The following is a 15884-nucleotide window of genomic DNA, read 5'->3' on the forward strand; positions in this document are numbered from 1 at the left end:
CAGATTTTGTTTACGTTTAAGGTGGAGCCTTAAAATAAACTTATTTATCTTTGCCTTTAGTGTCTCATGCTGCCCCCAAACCCCATCCCACCCCACTAGAGGACTCCTCTTAAGGTACCACTTCAATCACCCCTCTTCTCTCACAAACCACTGAATACTTCCGCTGCCTGGAGAATCAACCCAGTTGCTGCAGCTACAGGTACCATAGGTCAGAGCCCGCCTCCCTTTCTGGCCTCATTTCTCTGTAGCACCTACAGGAAACCTCACTTTGATTTGGTTCATTGGCAATTCCCTCAAGTTTTCTAATACTTTCCTTCCCCTGGCCCATGCTTTGTTATTTACTTTTACTTCACACACCTTGCCCATTAACCCACCACCCATTTTAAAATTCTGTACACCTTAAACGCAGAACTCAAAGTCAAATTCCTTCCTAGAGCCTTCCCTGCTTGCCAAGTGACAGGATTTTCACTCACATGGTAACTATCACATACTGGCCTGTAACATAATTTCTTCTACCAGTCGTCCTCTAAGCTCCAGGAGGCCCTAACTATGTCACAGGTATCTATATCACTAATGTCTGAACATAGCACGTATACAACAAGTGTGTAAAATACTTTGGTTAAATGAATATTCAGGTTAAAAAGCACCGACCCATGCAAACATATGCAGTTAGAATCCAAATGAAAGATGCACACACACACACACACACACAATACAACAAATATAATGCACACACATACACATACATGTAACATCACAAATTTATGATAATACATACATACATACACACACACACAATCAAAACTTTGACAATAGCCAGTTTTCCAGTCTTTAAAAACATGAAAAAATAAGGGTTAATATGAAGAAATATAACTCATAACCTTATAATTTAGGTAACAATGTAGTCTACTCAATTAAGAATTCTATTAAATTAAGACTGGAAAATTGCAATGTCCCTTATATATTTAATATTTTTAAATTTCTATTTATTTACAATATTCTCAAGGATTCATAGAGCCCCTTATGTCATAAACCAGATTATGTAACTGGGCTCTTTATTTGTTAGGTAAGCAAATCCAAAGGCAATAAAATACTGAAAAGTGGGATGAAACCCCAATAGAAACTCTCTGTAACCCACAAAGCCCTTTAAAACAAAACACTGGCTGTGCAAATTCTGCATCCAGAGGATGCATTTTTATCTGCCAGTGTTTACACGGAGGATGTTTCTGCCAGCTGTGACTTCTTTTCATGTAACATAATTCCTTTGATTTGTATAATTTAGAATGTGTTTCCATCACATGTTACTGTGAGCTGGTAGGCACCTCAAACATTTCAAAAACTACAGGGTGATTAAGAGCGGTCGTACAATGCAAGTCAGAAAGGATGCAGGGAAAGAAATCAAACTCTCCTGTTTTATCTTCTTTTATTTTTGCTTGCGTTTGGTCTTTACCCTACTGGGGTCTTTGGCAATTGTGTGTATGTATATAACAGCACCTACCATGCCTTCTTATTTAGCACAAGCTGGATTTGAAGAGCCAAAATAAGAAAATACTTAAAGAATCCTGAGACTCTGAGAGAAGTAAATTAAATCTGTTATTTCTTTTAGCTCTGCTCTCCTGTTCTTTATTCTTTATTTTCAAAAATATTAATTTCCCCCCATTTTCAACCCTCATCTTCTCACATTGTGAGCAAGTGAAGTCATTAAGGGTCACTAAAGGCACATAACCTTATGTACCGGATAAGTGTGAAAAGGCCATGGTATAGATTAACAGACTGTCCTAGCCAGTAGCTCAGTGGATAGAGCGTCAGCCTGTGGACTGAAGGGTCCCAGGTTCGATTCCGGCCAAGGGCACATGCCTGGGTTGTGGGCTCCATCCCCAGTAGGGGATGTGCGGGAGGCAGCTGATCAATGATTCTCTCTCATCGCTGATGTTTCTATCTCTCTCTCCCTCTCCCTTCCTCTCTGAAAGCAATAAAGAAATACATACATATATATATATATATATATATATATATATATATATATATATATATATATATATATAAAGATTAACAGACTGGGGGAAGACACAGAACTATAGGAGCTTACAGTGAGTAAACACTCAGACTTTGCTGTACAGTAAGTATCACTGTGTGTTACACAATAACTGAGGCCCTTAAGTACTAGTTGTTTGCAGCGGTTGCCAACCTTTCGTACCTCACAGACCACAGTGGTCCATGGACCACCGGTTTGCAACCACTGCTCCAATGGTTTCCTTAAACCAGCAGTCGCCAACCTTTCAGACCTCATGGACCACCAGTGGTCCACGGACCACCAGTTGGCGACCACTGGCTTAAAGTAATAAAAGCATAGGCTGTCCTTCAAAAATTGAGTATAAATATAATGGGAACAAACAATCTATGAGGAAAATTTTTAAATGTCCAAATATTTGTGTTTCTTGGGCAAAAATCTACTGTTCAAGAATAAGAGAATTTTAGAAAGTAGCAATTTTAAAGAAATGAAACATTTCAAAATGAATTTTAGTCCTTCATTATATAATTTATAAGTTTAAAAAATGCAGGCTGTTAATAAATCTAGAAAATATTTTTTCACGCAGTATATCCATAACAATACCTATTATATAGTCTCTCTCTATTGAGAGAAACACTCATATAACTAAATCTTCCCTGGATAATCTCTGTATCACCATTTGCCTCCAATTGCTTCATAAGCCATTCTAACACATCTCTGGAAACTGTGATGGGTAGTCTAAAAGGGTACCTGCAATATATTAATGACATGAACATTTCCATATCTGATCAATATATATTTAACCAAGATAATCTTTTAAACGATGACCATATAAGAAAGTGACATGATACAACAGACAACAGATTTTTCCCAGTAAACTATACAGTACTTTTTCTTTTCTTTTTAAACATTTAATCACCTTTATTTATTTATTTTTTGTTTGTTTTTGTTAAACCTCAGCAGAGGATATTTTTCCATTGATTTTTAAATGAAAGAGAGAGGAAAGACAGAGAGAAACATCGATGTGAAAGAAACACATGGATTGGTTGCCTCCTGCAGGAGCCCTGACCAGGGCACAGGCAGGGGAGGATCCTGCAACCAAGGTACACACCCTTGACCGGAATTAAACCTGGGACTCACTGATGCTCTATCCACTGAGCCAAACTGGCTAGGGCTATACAGTACTTTTTCCATTGACAAATTCACCTCTTTCCAGAAACATACAAAGACAATTGAAAGACAGTTATAGCAGAGTGTTCATTAAACCATCAGAAAAAATCACCTGTTTTCAAAATATTAACTTAACCTTAGTATTAAGTGCCTCAATGTGTTCCTTGAAAAGAGTGTTACTTCTAAACACTTCATATGACAAAAGGTTGTGATAAAGTCTTATCAGCAAAACTGGTGGCAGCTACTCAGGAGATCCATTAAAAATTATTGTTAGTGATTTTAAATGACAACTTACCCAACATTCACTTAATGTTCATTTTGTTAGTTCTTTAGAATGGGAATTTAACTCTAGAATAAACATAATGTCTTCTGAGTATAGTCACCAAGCTACGACGCCAAAGCCCAGAGTTAGAGGTTTTCAGACCTGGCAGAAGGAATCCGCTGTACAGCATTGATCTCTGTCTGTACTCAAAATACCTAGTGATATTTCTCATTTACACTGAACTTCTTTGAAAAGTACTGTACTGTTTCACATGATCCTTTTAGTGTAACAAAATGTATTAACTAAAACCTTTAGATGAGGTTTAAAAGCAGCTGAAAAACGGGCTGCTTTAGGCTCTAATTATCAGAAGACTCTGTTATCTGGGAGTATAGGCTCTCAAATATCAGAAACCCCAATAACTTATCATAAAAATACAAGCTCTTGCTTTTGAAAAATATACAAAATGCACTGCACATGGAAATATCTCGTGATTGTCAAGGAAGACAAGATATCAGTCTCATTCATAGATTCATGTTGTACTTGAATTTCAGTGATCTTTGTTTTTGCAGATTCCATTTTCCACAGTTTTGGGCAGCCTCTGACCTTTGGTGTAAGCACGGTACCAAAAATGGAGAAAGAGCAGCAGAAAGATGCACCCATAACTCATAATGATGTACAGAAAGACTGGAAACTGGTACTTGCAATCCTCCATGAAAAAGAATTGGCCTATGTGGATGGTGACAATAATGAACTGGACCTAACAGATGAAAGAATGAAAAATATTGTTCAGATATGCAGAGTCAAAATGGAGCAATTATTTAATGCATTCTTTGCTACTTATGTTTAAACACTCTCCAACCACCTCCAAGCTACTGTTGGATAGGGAATTTTATCTTTCAATCTAGCCTCTATGGGGAGTGATAGTGGGTGGAACAGTGTTAAAATCCAGATGGGAATTGGAACCACTATTCAGTCCCACCAAACTGCACAACTCCAGAGGACCTATGCAAATGTGCCTGTTGCTGGGCAAAGCAGCAGCCCTTTCCTACTCAGAGAACCAACAGGGCAAGTGTTCTGCAAGTCTTTGACATGAGTCTTTGATTGATGAAATGCACATGGGACCACTACCTTATGGCCTAATATTTCAGATAGTTTCAATTTCAAATAATTTGTTGTTAGACTAGGTATTTCAATTCTGGGGAAATAAAAACAATCTAATTAGAGCCCCACAAATTTTATAGGCACCAAGGCATGTCTGATTCCTCATATCTGCCATCTGTCCTCTACTGTTAGAGATAAAAATATATACTGTTTGCCAGAGACTCTGAGAGGAGTGAGACAGTTTTAGGGACCTTCTTAGTGATGCCCAAAGACTCTGTGTTCCAGAGCATTCTACATAGTCTTAAGAAGGACCCTTAATATATCCAGATTTTTTGGATATATTTTTCCCCTTACTAAAAGGCAACATGTGTTGTGTGGAAATTTTAGAAAAGTGAAAATCTATAAATAAAAATAAATAACAATTCATCCAGTTATCACTGCAGCTAAAATTTTCACATAGTTTCTTTTATAATCATCATCAACTTTCTTTGCATTACGTTAAGAAATTTCTATGACTTTACTGTGCAGTAGCTAGAGTTATTCCTCTCATTTTGCAGAGAAAGAAACGAAACCTTAGAAAGCCTAAGCAATATCCGCCACATTCTATGCAGATGCGATTGTGTATACCTGATAAATATGGAATAATACTGAACAAAAATCTATTCTTCTTTCTATGTAAGTATTTTACCACATTGCTAAAAAGTCTTTACAACATTTAAGAGTATGTCAAGTGAAAAAAAGCCTAATACAAAATATTACATGCAGTATAATACAAATCATGCAAACGGTATAAACATCTAAGCATAGAGGAGAAAAGCTAGATGAGAATAAAATAAAGTATCAGCTCTGATTTTCCCTGAGTGGTGAAATTATACATATTTTTTCTCTTTGCTTACCTTGTTCTTACTTCTCTGCAATGAGCATATGTTATTTTAAAATCAGAAAGTATACTTAAAAAAAGTAATTGTGAATAATTTTTATGACTTCATAATACTCCAAAGTAGGAGTTAAAATAATGTATTGCACTATTTCCTTAGGATTGGTTATTTAGGGTGTTGCCAATTTAAAATACAATAAACAATTCTGCAAGGATATACTCTGATATTGATTTAATATCCTTACAGACTAAAATATCAGTCTCTCGCCTGGGAGAACACATTATATAAATATGCCGAATTTCATTTAACAAGTTGTAGGATTTTAATAGAAACTGAATTTCAACAGGCTATATACACCTAAATTCACACTTTCTCTTTAGTGTTACTGGCAGAATATAACACTACATTATTATAGACTATAAATCTGGAAACATGAGGATCATAGAATTTTTCTTTTAATAGAAGATAAAATGTAAAAACAATCAGCATCTCAACCTATGGTCACTCTTCAAAAAAATTGTATGCCATATATTTTTAGGATTAATGCTTGCAAAGCCTTATTAGCTCTAAATTGAGTACCTCTGCAATTCTGACCATTGCTTACTTGAGGACAGTGCTCTAATGTATGTTATGGGGGGGGGGGGGGGAACGCTTAAAGAGAAAGAAATTGTAAATAATTTTCATGACTTTGTAATATTCCAGTGTAGAAATGAAAATAATTTATTTCACCATTTCCTATGTTTGGTTATTGAGGGTGCTGTCAATTGTGTATGTGTGTGTGTGTGTATTATAGCACCACTGTAGGCCTTTCATCCTCACAGTACTTTTCCTAGTTGGAGGAAAATGGACTTAGAAACATGAGGACTAGATAGGCTGGCACACAGGAAGGCTCATGATTCCCTCAAAGGTATACCCCATCAGGATCATTTAGATCTAGAATATGAAATTTCTAATTTAATATTATGCCTACTGAGGTTCATATAACTTGGAGATTACTGTGATCATAAATATGTATTTTATATAAATACACAAAATAGTATAAAGATGGTAGATGGATACACATTTTGATTTAATTGTCTACGCCTCTTGATTACCAAATATGCTTTGTCGTCAATAACGTTCCTGACAACAGTTTAAATAAGCTAGAAAGGATAATCATGTGGTACCACATAGAGGCCAGACACTTTATATCCCTATTGTTTTGTAAACTTTGTTCTTTGTTTAGTTAATATCCTAATTCACAGGGAAAACAAATGACTCTAGTTTAGTTTCAAATATTGTTTTAACGATAATTAATTACTCACAAGCTGTAATGATGTTAGATATTTTTTCCACCACAAATACTTCTGGTAGGCTGGTCCCAGTGCACAGAGTCCGTAGTAGGTATACATGACTATATGGACAGCTGTATTTAGAAAGGCATGGAATGTTCCCAAGCCACCTGGAAAATAAAATCATTGTCAAATGGGGGCACTCTTCCTCAAATAAGACACATTTTTGTCTGAACTGAGATTTTACTACATTTATTTCTTTAATTTTAGTGGGAAGGAAAACACACATTATGTGAAACATCAATCTTATTATTAAACAGATATCAAATTAGAGGGAGCTGGATAATACATTTATTTAGTAAAATATAATATACAAATCTTAGAAAACAAACTAGCGTGCCCTTATTCTGTTATATCTTGACTGAAGATGGGCTTATGATTTGGTTTTATTTTAACAATCGAAGTTAAGCTAACATGGTATATTACTAAATAATAGTAATCACGCTCATTTTTAGTGAGGGTTAACACAAAGTACATGAATCTTAAGTGTGCATATGCATAGACCCAAGTAAACATTATCGAATTCAAGATATAAAACATTTGTGACACCAGGTAAGGCACCTATATCCCCTTTCAAAGAATGAAACTTTATTCTGATTTCTATAATCAACCATTAGTTTTGCCTGCTTTTAAACTTCATATAGATAGAATTATACCGGATATATTCTTTTGTGCCTTTCTTTCAATCAACATGTTTTTAATATTCATCCATGCTGGTGTGTATATTAGTAGTTTGCCTTTTTATTGCTATGTCGTATTACACTACATGAATACATAATAATGTATCCATTCTCTTACTAAAGGATATTTGAATTATTTCCATTTTGGGTTATTATGAAAAAAAACAAACACTAAGAATACTTTCGCAAGTGTCACTGTATGAAATCAAATTCACTTTTTCCACAATAAATTTTCATTAAATATTTTTAGTTCCACAAAACTTTGGCTTTTACTAGTAAGCTATGCTAAGTTTGCTTTAATCAATTATTGTTTTTCCAAAATACAAATAAACTTTTATTGTTAAACCACCTATGTTTACTGCTTTCATTTGATTTTTATGAATGGTGCCATCTTATCTTGGTTTTCCTCTTCTAATTTCCCACAGCTCCTACTCATCACATTTAATTTAGAATAGAAGCAACGAACGCTGGGGGAATGTAAGCAAAGATCATTTCAATTACCTTTGGCTGGACCAGTAGTACAGGGGGAGGGGTAACAGGGTGAATAGTTGGTAGTGGGAGAAAAAAACAAAACTCTTCCCTAGCATCTCTTTCCAAAGTGGCATATTCTAGAAGAATCTGCATTCTTTATGTAGAGCCTAATTCAGCCTAATAATGTTGGCCTGAAATTTAATTTTTTCTCCAAGATATTCTATTTCCTTTATTGCAGTATTCTTTAATTCCAGAAATAAAACAAAACCTCACAAATCTGGACTGACTGTGTTAGAAGAAGGACCAAATTTATAGACACTAGGAATTACAGAAAGTTTAAGGCAAAATAAAAATTGTTGCATAGTAGAAATGAATTACTTTTTAATAATCATTCATAATTGCAGCAATTCTAGATATACTACTGCTAAAGTACTCCCTTAAAATAACTTATTTTAAATAATTATTTTTAAGTAGCTTAAATATTCCTCCAATGCCTCATTTATGATATACTGTCCCTTCATAAACTTTCCCTTCCTGAATAAAATTTTAACTAATCCTGTAATTATCTCACATTTCAAATCAGAAGAAACTGAATTAATAAAGCTTATTAACAGCCTCACAACTTTTATTATACACATTTATATTAGTCTTCTTTCCCAAAAGAAACTTAACTAAATATAGTGGTGTGGAAACACCTTTTCTAGGGGTATTTTAAAAATAGAATAGGTGTCTATTTCTGATAGTTTGGGAGTTAAGCTGCTTAACAGGGATAAGCCAAATACCTCTCAATTCTATTTGTGTCTCACGATTATAAACACACAAGAAATCTACTGTACCCTTGATAACCAACTGCATCAGAGCCAGTCTCATTAAGACACTACTCCCCTGTTTTGGGATAAGCATGTCCATGTTCCCATTCAGACGCTTTCATCATTTAAATGTTCTAAAACAAGGATCCCATGGACAGGAATTAAACAAAGTACCGGTGTAGCTAAGAGTGTTTAGTAAGGATTACTGATCAAAATAAACTTGCTTATTTTCTCTAGTTTATGATTATTTTCTAATAAGTTATTTTAATGAGTTTGTTCACAGAATAATCACATGTTAAATAGTAATGATTTTCCTATCTTCTTTGGAAGGCTTCTCTAAGAAGTATTTTCTAAGCTTGCTTTCTTCTTTGTGGTAACAGTTTTGAAAAGCAAACATCTCAGGATGAATTACAATTAGCGCTATCACCTTTTATTCCTTTGGTTTGGGAAAAATAATCACCTGGCTAATTATTATAATTCTCCATTTATCTAGAAGGGAATTTGTGCATAATTAACATAGAAATATGTCACGAAAATATTTTCATCACATTCAAAAGAAAAGCTGGATTGCTATGATCCCAGAGTTGTGAAATAGGCCAACAGGAAATTAAACACTAGATAGAGATCAATTATGCTCAAGATTTTGGAAGAACAGCTTGAAATGGGCAGTTTCATTTGAGGGATGGAAGCCAATGTCAAACCATATCTCTGGAAATACCTCAGCTCTTATTCTATGCTTGTTACTGAATAGATATCAGGTGTACATGTGTATACTAGAGTTCACATGAAGATCTGAACAGAAATGCCAATCCATGGTACATGAGAGGGAAAAAAAACATTATTTCCTAATATTTACATTTCATAAAGCAGAAGGGGGGTTAAGGAATGGAAAATGAACCCACTACAAAGTGCTTGAGGTCCATAAACACAGTAACAATGAAAAAGTGAAGTATATCATGTGTTTAAATTTTCATTATTGAAAGCATTGTTTGTTTGAAATGGATTCAAAGATAGAAATTAGAAAAGTGCTCAACTCCATTCTTCAAATAAAATTTATCTTTCTCATTATGGAATGAACAGATATACAATATAAAAAAATTATAAAATACAGAGAAGGATACAGAAGGAGAGAGAAACCACTTTTTGTGTCAATATCTCTAAATAATTATATTTGGGGGTACTGCTTTCCAATCTTTTTTCTATTTTTATACATTTTTCAGTGTTGTTATAATATTCTGGTCTCCTGAAAGAAATCTGAATAAATAAATTATAAGGGTGTAAAAGAACCTTTTCTAGAACACTTTAAGAACAGAATCGTCACCTATTTCTGATAATTTAGGAGTCAAGCTGCTTAAAAGATGCCTCTCAATATTATTTGCATTTCACAATTATATACATATAAGAAATAATCATTCGATTAGTGGATATTTGGGTCTTTTTCAATATTTCACCAAGACAAAAAAGATGTCCATGCTATCACTGTAGAAAGAACTGAGAGGCACAACATGCATGTGTGAGAGAGAAAAGCAAGTAAAGTAGCGGAGATTAAATGATACAGCTAACCTTTTACTGTGAAATGGACACAGATGAGACTCTCTTGTAGTGCAAGTTAAATTTTTACATTAACATACAGTATAAGAACAGCTACATTTACTTTTTAAAAATGCTCTACAGATAAATGCCAATTTTGGGCAAGGAGCTACTTTACGTACTGAACAATCCAATGCCCTCTTGGCTCCTCTAGGTTCTAGCACCTCTTTTGTGCCACTGATCAACGTCTTCTCATGCTCTGAGACATAAGACCTAGATTAGACTCCCCAAGCCTAGAGAATCTAAACATAAACAAAAGTTCCTCAGTTGTGGTTCCGCTTTTTTTTTTTAAGTCTTGCAGAATCAGAATGCCTAATAGAGGTGAGCCTTTCACAGAAATGCTAAAACATAGTTTACCATGAGCTACAGGCCTATTTAAAGACGTCTTAAATTTAAGAAACTAGCATAAATAAAACAATGTTTGCTAATAAGATAAGAATATGTCATTGGGAATATCACTTATTTAAAACTTTATGATAAGGTAAAATTACGTAACCTCCTGTTTTTTTTCAATTCTAGATGTTCAGAAGCATAAAACCCAAACCAAACAAAAGAGCCTGTAGCCAAGCTTTCGATTTAAACTATTCTTGACTTGAAAAACAGTAACAAAACATCCTCTAATATGGCAGGATGCTTAAAGAAGTTGGGACAATGGCAATATCACACATTTTTACAGAGCGGGTGGGGTTTGCAGACTATATTAGTTATTAGAAATTTGAAGGCAAAGAAGACATGGAACTTGAGATAAACATTCTAACTCTCTGGATACATATAAGGAAATAGATACCAAATTACATTCCTATAAAACCATTTTGTTTATTTTTTATTTTTAAAAGATATTTAATAGAACCCCATGGGAAAATAATAAAATCCAAACAAAACAACTAAAATATATGTAGAGACTGTACCCAAAGTCAACGCATTTTCTAAAGAATGGAGAGTTGGAGAAGAATCTGGGTAAGAGTCCTACATTTAGGTTTCAAGTAATAATGGAAGTTAGAAGTTTGATCAAAGTGATTCTTTGACATTTTGAGTTTCTCTTAAATCACACTTAAGGATAGATTTTGTGTTTATACCATACAAAAATGTTATTATTTATAAGAAATTATCCCAACTCTCCCTTGGCTACCTGCAGCAAATTTGACTCCAAACCACCAGGTCCATGGCATGATGGTATGATGGAAGACATGCAGAAAAGTCACTTGGCTATTTTTCTTACGCAGAACAAAAAAGATCTGAAATAATTTAAAGAAAATCAAGTTCATTTAAAATCATGCAATAATTTATCTAGAGTTATAAAAATATTGACAAAGTGAAACTATTTCACATCACAATTTGCTTTGAAAGGGCCGACTTATAGAATGCTCATGGAAGCAGCTGATTCTTCAAGTTCAAAAGCCAATTAGTATGAAGGAACTTGGGTATGATGCCTAGTCATGGGAGAATCGATAAAAAGGTAAAAAGAAATTGCATGCAGATTTGTAAATTCAAAGATATAAAAATGAAGACTATGGCCCCAAAATTATGGGGGGAAAATGTTATTGGCAAAAAATCCACATGTATGGCATGGAATCTTAATTCTTAGGACTGACATTATTCTACACTGCTCGCTAACACATTTTCCCAATTTAGGTAATGGATTAAGCAAAATGAAGAGGACTTGCAATAAATCAAAAGTTAGCAAGTTATTATTAAAGAAAAATGAAAACACTTAAAGAGTTAATTGGGGAAATAGGACAGAAAAGAAAGCAAAGCTGCCTTGGAAAAATGAGGAGGGCAATGAAGGCACCATCCAGACTGAATGTACCCAAGTGGTTTGCAGAAACTCTACAAACAAACACATTGAATAGGAAGAATTTGAAGGGAAATTTTTTTTTCAAAAAATATTCAAAAGCAGAATGAAATGTCCAAAAAGATACTCAAAATTCAGGAAAGCAACAATGAATTAGACTTTGAAATATAGGACTAAACAGAGTAGCAGAAACAAAAGTACTAGTAGGAGTATCTCAAAAAGTGTGGTTTAAGGATGGACACAGAGGCAACCACCATTTCCTTATGGAAGCTAGACCTGAGAACATGCAAAGCAGAAACAATGAAGCCAAATGCATTTGCTTATGCACATGAGAGAAGGCAGCATAGTGCAGAAAAAGCCATAAGACAACAATCTGAGATCCTATCAGTGGCAGAATTCCTTTGGGTAAGTCATTGAACCTCAGTATTTTCAGACTGAGAGCTTTGGACTTCAATAGATCAGTAGTTCTCAACCCTGGTTGCATGTTACAATGCCCAAGAAGCTTTTTTAAAATAGCCATGCCTGGTATCTACTCTAGACCACCTAGCTCCAAGTCTCTGAGGTTGGGGCCCAGGCTTTTGGCTTTTTAATACAATTAAGTTGACCACACCATGAGAGTTGACAATCACTGGCCTAAGCAAGGGTTCTCAAAGTGTGGACCTTGAACCAACAGTAATAACATCGCCTGAGAAGTTGCTAGAAACGCAAATTCTTGAGCTCCACCCAAAACCTATTGAATCAGAAACTCTAGGGACCAGGCTAAGGGGCTTGTGTGTTTTTAACAAGCCCTCCAGGTGATGCTAATGCATGCTAAGTTTTGAGAACAACAGGAGTGATTCTATGCTCACAAAAATCCTTTCCAGTTATAACATTACTAGAGGCCCGATGCACAAAATTCGTGCAAGAGTAGGCCTCCCTTCCCTTGGCTGCCAGCACCCGGGACCTGGGCTTCTCTCACAGCCCTGGCTTCCGGACACCTAGTCTAATTAACATATTACGCTTTTATTATTATAGAAGATGTGTAGTCACCTGAGAAGGTAAAAGCATGCTGAGATTTGTTATATATTCTGAAGAGAGAACACACTTAGGCCCAAGTCTGTTTCCAGATAACCAAGACCCACCTGCCACAAAGACACAATAATTACACAGCTTTCCTACTCTGGAAGCAAAGGCATTCGACTTTCTCCTCTCCTTAGGGACCCTCGTCCACGGCACTTGCTTCTCCCAGGGTCCAGTCACCCAAATTCAGCTTATTCCCAGGCAGAGAGAGGACTACGAGGGCAGCTGAAGGTAGTTTTGATATTTCCAAAATCACTGCTATGCCAGGGCAACAATATTACTGTGTAAGTTTATAAATTTTGAAGCATTTATCCTCGTAACGGAGTATGGATGACACAGGGTTTTTGTAAGAAGGACCAAAGGTAAAGTTTTCTCTGCTCTTTGCTTCCTAAACTTGCTTCCCATCACAACTGTCATCCATCTACATATAGATGCAGTTTTGTCGTGTATGTGACAGTTACACGCTTATCTTAAACAGGTGGTAGATACATAAGAACACCTTTTGGAGTTTGCAAAATGACTGAAACATAAGTTTATCCTATCCATTCTCTAATATTACTGATAAGAAAAGGCAGGTCTGCCTGAAGAAGAGAGATAACCAAAGTTATTGGATAACAGAACTCTAGCTTACTGCTTTCATCAAAAGATCAAACATTTACCAAATGAAATGACTACATACTCACAGTATCTAATAGCTCGATAAATTTGGAGAAGTAATAAAGCCAGCAGGTGCGTGCCATCTGCAAAAACACACATAAATATGAATTTATTTTGTTTTATTTTTACATGGGGAATATTTAGTTCTTTTTAATTTTGGCAAGATACATATAAAATTTACCATCTTAACTATTTTTAACTGTATAGTTCAGTAGCATTAAGTACATTCCCATTGTTGTGCAACCATCACCACCATCCATGCATAGATGTACCTATCCATGTACCTATTAAACAACTCCCCATTTCCCCTCCTCCACAGCCCCTGACAAAGGCCATTTTACTTTCTGTCTCTGAATATCACTCTAGGTACCTCATATAAGAGAATCATACAGTATTTGTCCTTTTGTGCCTAGATTATTTCACTTAGCATAATGTTCTTATGGTTTGTGAATGTTGGAGCATGTGTCAGAACTTCCTTCCTTGTTAAGGCTGAATGATATTCCATTGTATGCATACACCACATTTTGTTTAACCTTTCATCTGCCAATAGACACTTGGGTTGCCTCCACTTTTTGGCTACTGTAAATAATGCTGCTATGAATATGGGTGTACAAATACCTTTTTTTAGTTCATGCTTTTAGTTCTTTTAGATATATACACAGAAGTGGAATTGTTGGATCATATTATAATTCTTTTTAAAATTGTTCGAGGAACCAGATATGAATTTACTTTTAAATTTTACAGAAAATAACATACCCGACTTTGATTCTTTCTAGCTGGCAAATTTTAGCTTTTCTTTCAATATACATATCCTAATAATTGAGTCACTTACTCATTCTGAATTCACATTGTTACAAATGGAGTCCAAAAAGTTTTAACATTAATTTTGAGTTACAAGTTTTTCCAAAGAGAAACTTACCCTCAACGCTGTAGGTGACTGTGAATAGTCAACAATTTCACATCGAAATGAATAACCTGTACCCCAACCAGACATCACAAACTGCAAGAGAGCACATGCATTTTAAAGACGGAAATGTGTGCTCAACAGCTATAACAAAGGCAGTTTTGACTGTTTCTTCGTTAAATTCTCAGCTGAGTCAGCAGCCAGTGTTGAGGGAAAGATGGGCAAGAACAATTACAAACTAGGAACTCACTGGATATAAAAGCAGTAAGAATTTTCAAAATCATAAACTCATATCTTACTTAAACTGGGTTTGGACTGAAATGTCCATTTCTTGAGATAATTATTCTAATATATAGTGGAGAACAAAACACTGGGAGTGTTTTTGCTTAAACATCAAGTACTGGAAGTATATGCTAGTATATGTACATATTAGGTATATCTATATATATGCCTGTGCATATGTTTGTGTATTCTAAAGGGAATAAATGGGCCTGAATTCATTCTTTTCTGCTGATTTCTAAACATCCCAAATAGTCAAAAAATAAATGAGCAAACCAAAATTCTTCAATGTACTCATAAGATACTTTGCTTTTTTCCTGACCTTAGCTAGTCGGTGTGATGTGAAGTGGTCATCCATGGCTCTTAAAATTAAGGTTGACCAAATACAAGACTTAGTTATTAGTTTGGCTTTGGATCCACATGACAAGTAAGAAAGGAGAATCTCAAGCTTAAAAATGCAAACTAGCAAGCCTTAATTCCAGCACACCCACAAAGTGACCTCCTACTAGTGGTGAGAAGAAAAAGCTTACTGTTGATAAGTCTGAACCGCAATTCAAAGATTACACTGACATTCTTTCAGTCTGATGGTGGGAAGGTCTTCTTTTAAAACAGTATCTGAAAATGAAAAACTAAGGACTGTAATTTTAAATTAATACCTATATTAATTTAGAGCTCTGAAAATATGACCACTTCTCTTTTTTAATACCCTGTTCTCATAAATGCTAACATCTTCCCAAGAATGTCTGCTTTCTCAGTATAATGGTTATATCATTTTATGCCATTGAAGTACACTTTAAGTTTCTATTTTTAATAGCTAAAATGACAACTTTACAATAAATTAACGTCTAAAAAAGCAAAGGTTTACGAGGCATTATCAGAATGACACTTCA

The 15884-nt window shown here is 34.9% G+C and overlaps 1 protein-coding gene across 1 annotated transcript in view; it reads right to left on the reverse strand.

Annotated features, from left to right (window-relative positions):
- ELOVL7 (ELOVL fatty acid elongase 7) overlaps positions 1-15884 on the reverse strand; it is an 88658-nt gene that overhangs the window by 7788 nt on the left and 64986 nt on the right. The window contains exons 4-8 of the mRNA XM_081088784.1: positions 14731-14811; positions 13838-13894; positions 11433-11538; positions 6727-6863; positions 3177-4200 (exon numbers count right to left, since the gene is read on the reverse strand). Coding sequence (XP_080944910.1) covers positions 3991-4200; positions 6727-6863; positions 11433-11538; positions 13838-13894; positions 14731-14811 — 591 coding nt within the window. The 3' untranslated portion in view covers positions 3177-3990. The remainder of the gene's footprint in view (positions 1-3176; positions 4201-6726; positions 6864-11432; positions 11539-13837; positions 13895-14730; positions 14812-15884) is intronic.

Source organism: Myotis nattereri (genome assembly GCF_964212035.1).
Source record: "Myotis nattereri genome assembly, chromosome: 4".
NCBI classification, from domain to species: Eukaryota; Metazoa; Chordata; class Mammalia; order Chiroptera; family Vespertilionidae; genus Myotis; species Myotis nattereri.